Raw genomic sequence first — 11,408 nt, forward strand, 5'->3', positions numbered from 1 at the left:
CGAATTAAATTTACCCTCAGTAACTTTAGACACATTCGCCATCCAATGTCCACACAGGCAGCAAAAATGTACATGCACTCTATGATCTTCTCACATATCACTTACTGTTTACCCAGTTGGACGCAAGCTAGTGTTACATCTTTGAAACCTCTGCAATCACTTTACAAACTGTTAAAATTCTTTAACTCTTCTTTAACAAAAATTCTTATTGTTTTGTAAATATGTAATTTTACTCCCTTTTAGGTTAACTTTTTACCATCTGTCTATAGGGACTGCAGATGAAAAATAGCACTTTGGCTAATTCTGGCATATTGACAGAAATGTTTATTAATATGCACTGTCCCTGTAATGAAAAAAATAAAAAATAAAAAAATAAGTTCCGCCTGTTAGATCAGATGAATCTCTGCATCAGAAATATCAGATCCGGTCAAAAGATATCCTGTTTATATCCTGTTTTGTCTGGTGTCCAAAACCAGTAAAACCGTCTGGTACCCAAAACTCAATTAACTCTATTTACGGCCTACATTTGTTCTTGTTCAAGAAGCAGTTTCACTCAGATATTTGTCACTATTGAGAAGAAAAGACTAGCGTAACTTCGTTTCATACCGACTTTAAATGGCAAGAAGATGTTTATGAAAATTGCAAATTGAATATACCATGTTGATGCTCAACTAATATACAGTACGTCATTATTGATTAATTAATGTTACATATTACAAAGATTGGGATATATTCAGGGCAATTATTCATACACAATTATGACTAATTTGCCATAAACTAGCTCGAATTAATGTAGTTTAAAGAGAGTTAGCAGAAGTTAATATTTTGAGTGAACGACAGGAAGTACACAACTAAATATGAATGTTTTGATAAAAAAAAAATAGATGAAAATGCCTTGATGAAGAAAATTGGATCTCAGTCTTTTATGTGCCAGTCTGTCTGAATGTATTAAAGCAGTAAACCATGAAAGGCTGTGTTATGATGATGCATTTAGGCATGGTACAAATTGGGAAAACCCTTGAACCATCAGTGCAACACAAGGCCTCAGGTGGTTTATTAAAATGGCAGTAGCATAATTATGGTAAAAGATCTTTTCAATAGACCACCAATCTTTTTTTACAACAAAACAAAAACTTACAACAATTTTTTTTTTTTAACCGTGATTCACTATGGTAAGCCTTTTATAAGTGTTTATATTTTAGACCTGGTGAGATGGTTTTCGCAGAAAATTGCGTGAATCACTTGCCCGTTTGTATGTAATATAAAACAAATTATGTAAAATAAAGAAACAATTGACGAAACTCTGATGCTTTCTTTGCTCTTTAATATTTTCTAAAGTATAAAGATGTGAATTAATGTAGTGATTAAATATTAATATTAATATTAAAACAATGATAATTCTATTAATTCATTCTAGCGGCTTTTATTTTGAAGTGTAGCTCCGGATGCGGGCTTTGGGGAGAGAAATGGTTGTAATAACAAATCGGTTTTGCATCTAATGAATACAAGTTTTTACTAGTAAGATTTCAATTAGAGGTCGCTCTAATAGTTGTTAGCTTCTAGTAAGAACTGAATTGGAGAGCTCTGTAATTGAATTTGTACTAGTAAGTTTGCTTATTGTCTGACCTCTAATATCTCATTGATCGTGAAGTCTGTAAAGTTTTATTTGGTTTTATTTGAAGGATAAAAAAGGACACAGAACATTATAATTTTTTTTGTAAAAAGAGGTCTGTCACAGATTGACTGTGACCCCAGGACTTGATTCACTTATTGGGAGCAGTATGCTAGCTGGATCCATTTTCCTCCAGTCTTTGTGCTAAGCTAGGCTAGCGGTGGGTGCGTCAGACAGAGTTACGGCACGCACGGAGATGAAAAGGGTATGTATGGACTTGTATAACTCTGGGGGATACGGTGAATAAGCTAAAGTCCCAAAAAGTCGGCGTGTTCCTTTAAGTTTTACAATAGCTTTTTTAAATCTTATGCCCTAGGTTTCTTGCCATGTTTATGAGATTTCTTCAATCCGACAAACTTTTGTGAGCAAATCATTCTTTTAAGTTGAATCTTTTCAATAAATTGATGATGCAGTTCGCAGAACTGGTCTGAATGAGTTATTATTAACGATGAATGATCATCATTCAATGTTCCGGCATCAGGTAACAAGATGGGACAATTGACATGATAATTCGTGTTCCGGTCTCTAGAGAAGATTATCAGTGATGTCTTTTCTTCACACAAAGCTATTGTATGACTTATGGGTCATGAAATTTGACATACCGTAAAACTAATAAATAAATAATACCCGAGTCCCAAATAGACGCCTGTCTCTTTTACCTCTTTTTACTGGTGTGGCTAAAGGTTTGAATAAATAAAGGCCGGTCTGTTTTTTAGTTTCGGGTTGTATTTAATCTGCTAAAACCTGTCAGATCGTCTGTCTGAGCAAAGAACGGCACTTAAGTCATTCTTAAAGGGGTCATGAACTGGCTTTTTAAAATTTTTTATATTGTTGTCTGAGGTCAACTTATGACGTTCGCTTGGTTTTTACATTCAAAAACATCAAAATGAATAAGTAATAGGCTATTTTCGACCCTAGTTTTGAGCCTAGCTCAAAAACGCTCGGTTTTTATGGGCGTGTCGCATTGAAGACTTGGAAGTAAACGCCCACTGCTGTGAGTGGATAACAGTTTTGCATATTATAATAAGTTTCAACTCACTCGTCAGTGCACGTGGGGGAAATTGTTTTGAAAACTTCCAACGTTGTAAAATGGCAACCGGAATGATTCGCCCATACATGTTCGACCCAGAGTCTGATCCCGAATCGCAGGACAATGAACCAACAACACCTCAAATGCAACGGATACTTCAGCCTGTGACAGCGTGGTAAGTTGTTTATGCTACTTCTAATGTATCTTTAAGGTTTTTATAATTTGATATTATAGTGTAAGCGAATATGATAGTGAAAGTCTTTTGTCAAAATTAAACAAGTAATAAAAACTCAGTGAGTGTTTTAGCGCAATTTTCTCACCTCATGGGATCACAACACTAAGAGATAGTAAATCTTTTCCTGGATTTTTTTTGTGCGTTCCCGAGATTAGACCTTCCTTAACATAATGCCGAAAACCCGAAGTCTCTAGGTGGTCTGGTTGAGGAGGAGATAGAAGTGCAAGATTTGGTGCGCACAGACAGAACAGAAATCATGAGTTAACAATCGCAATTTGTCCGGTGGAAAATTGCGCTAAAAATGTACCAATAATGAAAAAACAATTATGCATAAATAATCGTAATACGTTATGGTTGTGACAAATCAGGTATATGTACTTGTACTTACCACTGATATATTATAAATAATGGTTAAATTACTGTTTCGTGTTAATGAATTATTAATGAATAAAACATAGTTTGTCGAATGTTGTACCTTAGTTTTTCGTTCAACATGGTCAGTGAGGTGTAAAACATGCATGTCTTCTTTCAATAATCTGTAGGTGTAACTGTGCAAACTGTGCTGTTATGCCAACTGAAAGAGAAAATATATGCTGCTTGGAGATTCCTCAGGTAAGTACAAGACACACAATGTTTATGTTTACTTATATTTATGTGAATGTTTTTAATTATATATATATATATATATATATATATATATATATATAGAGAGAGAGAGAGAGAGAGAGAGAGAGAGAGAGAGAGAGAGAGAGAGAATTAAAGTGTTCTTGTATTGTAGATTGTTACAAGGATTAACCAGGTACCAGACATACTTACATGCATGACCCATCACCCAGGCTTTGAACCAGTGTGCCTTAATGTGTATTCTCTGCAGAACGCACTTAATGTTTACAGAGCTGATTATGGCGCCTTGAGACTCAGAGGAATAGAACAGTAAGATTTGTGTAATGTCAAAAAAGTCTTTATAATTCACTTTGTAATACAATAACTATTTTGTAAAGCAGTCATTACATTAGAATAGAATTTAAGTAAATTTCAGTATGTTTCAGTAAATTTCATAACAACAGTATGTTTCAGTGAAAACACTATTTTAACAAAAACAGTTTGATTGTTTTTATGTTTTTTTTTTTTCAAATTCAATACAATAGATGTAATGACAACATTTGTCATCAATTCACAATAATAGCAGGTAAAGCAATTTATCTCATTTTGTCAATGTCTTTCACATTAGGCGCTACAGGCACTTAGCGTACAGGACCTTTGTGAGCTGGTGCTGGGGCTATCTGGGCAGGAAGATCAGGGTTGTTATCCCGTCTTGTGTTGTCCTGCGCATACGCCAAGAGTTTCCAGACGCTGGAGGCAGCTACGTAGGATTCAGACCTCCCCTTGATTGAACCGTGATACATGCCTTGCGATGGCCTCTTCCATGGAGGGTCTGTCATACTGGGCAGAGAGTGTTTCAGGGACATTTAGTTTGTGTATCTCCTCCATGTAGGGAAGAGGGTCTGGGATTACCTTTTCAAAAAGGAATGTCATCAAATTGATGACATAGCCTTGAAAAAAATAATTGCACAATAGATATTATGCATGTTATTTATTGATTTGAATTTTTTATTTACGTTATTGTGAACAACAATAAATTTGTTTAACTTACAGTATGTTGCCTGTGATTTTAATGGCCTCATGGAGTATATTCCTTTTTTGGCTTTGGGAAACAAAAGCCTATACATTGGCTTTCCAGTCAATGTTTTAGCCTGAGGACGATTTGAGTTCTCGTTGAAATGCATACCTGCCAAATAAAGTCTGAAATAAAAACAACTAAATACATCAACAAAGTTATTAAAGACATCATTATAGAGGTTTTAATCATATTAATTTAAAACATACCTGCACAACATTCCAAGGTAAGGATAAACCACATTTTTGGGTGCAAAACGTAAAATGACACTGTGAAAAGATTCCAAAGACGAAGTTTGATAGTGAGGACTGAGTTTCTCGATATCTTTCATCATTCTCTTGTTTGTAAGAATCTTTTCTACAGTACATAGTGCTTTGGTTCCTGTAACCAAATAACAAACAATTACAATTGTATAAAAAAAAATTGGTTACCGGTACACTTTAATTTTAGGTGTCCGTGTTACAGTGTAATACTACTGAGTAATATAAATTAACTACATGTTCCTACTATAGGGTAATGGTAGGATTAGGGTGTTTTAGGGTTAGTTGCATGTAATCATGCATCATTTACTGTGATTACTATGTAACAGGTGTAACAAGGACACTTACCAACATATTTATGAAAGTAAAAATGTTCTGTACATTTACAAACGATAAGCAATATATTTTGTCAATTTGAAACAAATAAATGTAATGTGGTCACCTGGTTGGAACCATTTGCTGCGATCAGTCGATTCACGGATTTCATGGTCGCACTGGGGGTATGATGGGTTGTCATGTACGTGAATGTCTTGAATATGGTTTACCATGGACTTCCATTTTGCTACCCGCTCCACAGGTGTTTTTGAAGTAGCTGCAGTCCAGTAGACGTGATTTTTAATGCTATGCTGCCACTTTTTCACTACTTCACAGTCCTTATCTTTGCTGATTTTTTCCAACTTCTTAGACAAGCCTGAATAAATTAGTATTTACAATATCACGTGTACTCTGGAAATAATCACATCATCATTGAACATAAGGGAATTACAAGTAAAATCAACATTTACAATAAAGGAGAAAAGGTACCTTTCTCCAGATGCCAGACATCGTAGAACTGTGGTATGTTTATTTCCCTCAAAAATTTTTGGATCTGTGGGTGTCTATCTGTAACAATGCATTCAAGCTTCACACCATGTGCCTCTAGATGTTCAAGGCTTCGTTTTAATCCCTCCTTTTCCATATGGTAACTTCCTGCTACCTCATTGCTCTATTTGGGGGGGGGGGGTGTTTACCAAAGTAAAGTACATACAAGCAGCAAATGTTATATGTAGTTAGTGCAGTTGAAATTAGTTAATTGATGTATTGGTACTCACCTGCACTAGCTGTATGTCCAAAATGATGTTGCTCGCAAGGTCCATTAAGGTATATGCACCATACTTTGCTGAGTGGCCTAATATATATGGTCATAATAAATGATACGATAAAAAAAAAAAAAGACTGACCACAGTACATACAAATTTAATTAATCTACACAGCTAACAATTATTATTTTACCTGGTGAGTCCGCTCTCATATCACCACCCGCTATCACTTTGTCCCCCTGGCTTAGCTGGCGCAAGACTTCTTCTTGTTCTTTCTTCCACGTATAGATTATTGCAGGTTCCAGATACATGCTGGCATGCTTTCGAAAAGTTCTGTGTGTAATCATCTTGACATGCATTGCGTTGAATACCTAAGTCATATACAAAACATTTTTGTATTTAATCCATTAATTATATTAGCGAATTTCAGTATTTCCTTTCCAAGTACCTTTTGTAATTTAAAGAAGGATGCGCCAGTGAAGTATATGGCAGCAGATAATTGGAGGTTGCCCAAAGGTGTGCTGCCAACAACAGGTTGGCTTTGCCATTTTCTAAAGTATTGACAATGTGGGCACAATTGATCAATTGCAACAAAAGAACCTTTTCTTCGAGGCCGAACGTCACAGCATCTCGTGCACACTGGGCAGATTTCAAAAAGTTGCAGGAGGCACTTTTCAAATACAATGTATTTTGTATCCTGCTCTATCGATGTACATCTTCAAACGAAAGAAAAAAACTAATTACATTCCAACAAAGTTATGTGATTTCTTAAACAGGCTATAACGAGAATAAAGAAGATAAAATCCACTTACAGAAGTTGTGATGACTCTGTGACAGTCGTGACAGACTCAGCTGGCTCATATGTTGTGTCCTGGCTATCAAAGACTTCAAAAGAAACACTTTTCTCCTCCTCCAGTTCTAGACAAGCTTTTTTTGCTGGCCTAAAATCCTTCAAAGGTGTTGAAGTTGTGAATGGAGCACCTTCACTTTTACATGACACCTCTGTCTGTGTTCCTATAAAAATAAATACAAGAATTTAAAAAATATTTATTATTTATACATATGTTATGTACTAAAAACATTAACTTCAACATTTAAAAACAAGCCTATATGTGAAATGTCAGAAAAAATACAACCAATCAACCATTAACACGACTTTAAATAATACAATGTACAATGCCACATTATACATTAAAATGTCTGACCATTGCCACCAATAAAGACTTTTTTTTTTGTATAAAAACAAACCTTTATAGGCAGATTTGTGTTTAAAAATTTTATAATAAGTTGAGTTGACAGAGATGCTACTCACATGAGTGACAAGTGTACAGATATAAACACAAACCTTTGCTTCTGAATTTAGGTCCTAAGGTTCCAAAAGCCAGCTGTGTGCCCTGTGATGTTAAATTAAATTCTGTTTGACAAGCTACATCCTTCATAGTTGGACTCTTCTGTGACTGATTAGACACGTACACATAAATATTAGATATCAAACGATCTGTAACAATGCAATACTAGCCTATCAGATTATTTTTATTTTTTAAATAAAAATTTTACTTACATAAGTGTGTTGCACCATTCCTGTCGGATCCAATATAGAAGGCACAGCACCGTTTTTTAATCTTAATCGGTCTGCAAATCCAGTCTCGACCTGTGTCTTGTTTACAAAACAATCCTCAGTGAAATGAAGCGAACAAACGGACAATGTTTTACCCACATCAGCTGGAACGTCATTAAAAATAAAGTTTAGCCATGCATTCCTATTGGAATCCAGAGGAAGCTTATGCAGCGACTGTCTTTTTCCACAACCAGGCACTGCACAATATTTTGTAAACGGCATGTTTGATGTTTATTGCTCAGTCGCTCGATTCCGTTTGTCATGTCATCACGAGGTAGGCTATGTTATTTAGCTATGCCTGTAATGCGCGAATCGGTGGGCGGGGCTAAACAGGCCGTGTTGAAGTAGGCGTTGATCTTCTTTTGTGGAGGCGGTGTTTTATCCTCTTTGACGTCATTGTTCCCCACTTTGAAAAACGAGTCGTTTGCTGAGCCTGGTGTCAATAAAAGCTTTTATTGGACTAACAAGGACGTTTTCAGTTCTGAAACTTACAGGATATTCTTATAATATGATGACCTCTTATATGTCAAAAGCTCAAGGAAAATTTGATTTCTCAGTTCATCACCCCTTTAAAAAAAGGAAGATGTGTTCGTAGTTTTGCCGGCCGGATTCAAAAGTTGAATCTATCAACTAACGTCAGCTCCGCTGTTGGGAAAACGCTCTGGTTGGTTGAAGCGCTGTCCTATTGCGTGCCGAGGGAATTTGAAAGACAGCCGTTTATCCCGCCCCTCGGATTGAGCCGTGTCTATGGTGAGTTGCCAGTCCTAACATCTTGATGTGGGTCTGGCTTGCCTATATAGCAATATTGTTATGTTTAAGGATATTATGGAATTAAGATCATGTCTGTACTATGTTAAGATCATGTCTGTACTATGTTAAGAAAAAATTTTCTGTAACCCTTGTGTAACAGACAATAAAGTATTATCTTATGTTATGATTGCACTGTACAATTAAATACAATCGTTGCTAAGTCTGCAGTCTGAATTCACTTTACCTCAGAACGTCCTTTAACTGAATGAATTGAGAATATCACCTGAAAATCCGATAACATCAGCAATTTTCATTCAAGCAGCTGATTTCTGTAAATTAATGTAAAACTGAATGTTTATTGCAGCACAGGGTGAAGTCAGTATATACATTAACGACGATTTGAGACAATGTACACTCCTAGACGAATATGTGTTCGAATTTTAAAGACGTGGCGCTGCGCTTCTCGTCTGGTGTGCGGCTGCCTTTAGACATACGGAAATATAGTGGGCTAATTCATACATTTAGTGATTTGTTAAACACAAACACAGATTTGGTAACCTCCTGTCATGCTTTCCGTCTATCAGCCTGTGCTATTTGGATCGTTATCTCTAGGCACTTCAATGAATAACATATCAACAAAAAATTAAAGGCCTGTCTCATATAGACGCCTGTCTCAAATACAAGCCGGTGCAGTTCGGCGATTTGGGAAAATAAAAGACCGGGCTATTATTTGAAGTTTTGAAAAAATTAGTATTTTGAAACCAAGCTCCAAAAACGACTTAATGTCTCAGTATGACGCCATAGTGCGACGAAAGACTTTCTCTGCACAAGTGGTGCTCACTGCAGAACAAAATGACATCCGGCTCCACCTCTCTGGATGTCATGGGCTGAGCTTGACCTAGGCTGCATCTGAAATCACATACTTCCCTACTATATAGTAGGTGAAAAACAGTATGTGAAAAATGTCCGAATTCACAGCAAGTACCCGGATGACCTACTTCCGTTGAGATTCTGAATTGTGAATGGGACACTTTACTATCCCATGAGGCCATGGGAGAGGATTTATGAATTGGCAGTGAAGTGACACAACTGATGCTGGTAGGTCACATGATAATGACAACATGGCTAATGTAGTACGTCCAGATTACAAACATTACCATATAGATTTTTTTTTTTTTTTTTTATCGTCCGTGAAGTAATTACTTATTCAAAAAAAGTATCTACTCGAGAGAAGTGAGTATGTGATTTCGGACGCAGCCCTAGTCTCTGTGGATAATGGTTGGAGGGACAGAGTTATGGAAGGGTTGGGGTGTGGTTGGAGCTTCACTCTTCACCCATTACACCCAAATGACATCCAGCGAGGGAGAGCTGGACCTCACGCTCCACCCATGGCTCTGCAGAAGATGAACAACGCCTACTTCTACATCAGTGCCTTTTATAAAATTAGAAATATTATAAAGGATAAGGAAGGACACATTTTTACTATTGGTATCTGTGATCGTATCGAGAAACTTAGTAACTTAACTACGTTCTCAGAATCATTCAAATGTGTATTTATAATCTTTCTATGGTGGTTTACTGATGCCTTTGTCAAAGTTTTTTTTTTTTTTTTTTTTGTAAAACCAGAATGTCTTGCAGGCCAGGGGGTTTCATCATTCTTATTTAAACAAAATAAGGAAGTGCATACTTATACATTATGAGGAAATAGCTATAGATTCATTACATAGGCAGGAAAAACTAAGTTTTGCCCTCATATGGTTTTGGTTTCAGCAATGGTTCCCTGTTTATTCCTACGAGTACAGCATCATTCTGTTTTCCATTCAGTATCTTAAGCTAAAATGTCATTCTAACAGACAGTTTTCTTTGCTTTTAAGAATGTTTTGGGCCAGAAGAGATTGTGGCTATTTGTTCCAAGTACTTTATTGGTATGATTGTTTTATACATACAATATTGTTAAAGAAATAATGCCTAGCGCATTTGTGTGAGATAAAATATTCGTTACACTTTATTTTAATGTGTCCCTGTTACAGTGTAATTATACATTTAAGTGCTGAGTAATATAAATGAACTACATAGGGTTAGGGTTTAGTTTAGGGTTAGTTGCATGTAATTATACATAATTTAATTATTACTATAGTAAATATGTAACGTGTAACAAGGAAATAAAGTTTTACCAACATATTTTAGAAATTGTCATCTTATAGCAATATACAAAATTAATTTACTGTTTATTTTATTAAATGTTGTATTTTGTAATTTTTCATTTTTAAATTATACAAAAAATAACATATATATTTTTTTTTAAATCAGAACAGAATAAAATAGAATAATATACTTTTCATGATACATTTTGTTGTAGTTTCAGGTAATTTTTCATTCATTCTGATGAATTATTGTATTATTACTATAACTATAACAGGATGTATAGTATAAAATCTTTCTTTCTGAATCATCCCATCTCTCTCTCTTTCACTCCCTATGTCTATTTATACACTATTGTTTTTATGTTTTAAGGCTGGTTATGACGCAAACAGTAAATTCCAGTGACCACTTTATGATTTCTGGATCAAGCAAAAGCTTCATCTCAATCCTCAAGAGCTCAAGTATATCGATGGACCTTCAGGGTGGACTGTGCTCAAAAGATATCCTTAACTCAGATGTTACTATTAGTTTATCCATACGTTTTCATCAATGTGAATGAGTGTCATTTGAGAACAAATTATGACTTATTATTATGAATTATTATTATAAGTCAAACTTCAAAGAATTAGCAGATGTTGTTTGAAAAACCTAAATTCTTTCAACATTGCTGTCAGGTTTAGAATGCAACTAACGTTGACATTGCAAAACACTGATGTTGCAGCTTGGCCCGAGAGTCATATGAGGCTGCTGGCGTGTCTCATGAGCATCACCTGTGCCACACCAGTCTCGAGTCGAGAAGTTATGTCACTCAACAGGAAGTGGAGCTGTTTTCTGTCTCAAACATAGATACAAAGGTTGTGGCCCAATTCAGAGGCTACATCTTAGTAAGATAAAAGCCAACATTTGAACCATTTCAACAATTTTTTATTTTTACATTTGTATCA

General features: G+C 35.6%; 2 protein-coding genes across 3 annotated transcripts; one reads left to right on the top strand and one right to left on the bottom strand.

Moving 5' to 3' along the window:
• Nucleotides 1-2,722: 2,722 nt before the first annotated feature.
• LOC308706653 (P2X purinoceptor 7-like) lies at nucleotides 2,723-4,591 on the top strand. 2 transcript variants are annotated; one of them, XM_081392424.1, is made up of 4 exons: nucleotides 2,732-2,877; nucleotides 3,480-3,549; nucleotides 3,812-3,870; nucleotides 4,169-4,589. In XM_081392424.1, exons 1-4 carry the CDS (start codon nucleotides 2,762-2,764, stop codon nucleotides 4,329-4,331), a joined length of 408 nt encoding a protein of 135 aa, XP_081248550.1. In that variant the 5' UTR covers nucleotides 2,732-2,761; the 3' UTR covers nucleotides 4,332-4,589. The 2 variants fall into 2 exon arrangements, with proteins under 2 accessions (XP_081248551.1, XP_081248550.1); XM_081392425.1 differs by lacking the exon at nucleotides 3,812-3,870 and having other exon boundaries at nucleotides 2,723-2,877; nucleotides 4,169-4,591.
• Nucleotides 4,397-7,925, bottom strand: LOC308706838 (uncharacterized protein; the record flags this gene model as incomplete). Its single annotated transcript, XM_081392704.1, has 9 exons — nucleotides 7,516-7,925; nucleotides 7,300-7,411; nucleotides 6,767-6,968; nucleotides 6,403-6,670; nucleotides 6,148-6,325; nucleotides 5,967-6,043; nucleotides 5,680-5,860; nucleotides 5,318-5,566; nucleotides 4,397-4,452 (listed from the first exon to the last, which is right to left on the bottom strand). Exons 1-9 carry the CDS (start codon nucleotides 7,792-7,794, stop codon nucleotides 4,397-4,399), a joined length of 1,602 nt encoding a protein of 533 aa, XP_081248830.1. The 5' UTR covers nucleotides 7,795-7,925.
• Between the last annotated feature and the right edge of the window lie 3,483 nt (nucleotides 7,926-11,408).

This window comes from Scardinius erythrophthalmus, assembly GCF_964197995.2.
Source record: "Scardinius erythrophthalmus genome assembly, chromosome: 18".
Taxonomy (NCBI): Eukaryota; Metazoa; Chordata; class Actinopteri; order Cypriniformes; family Leuciscidae; genus Scardinius; species Scardinius erythrophthalmus.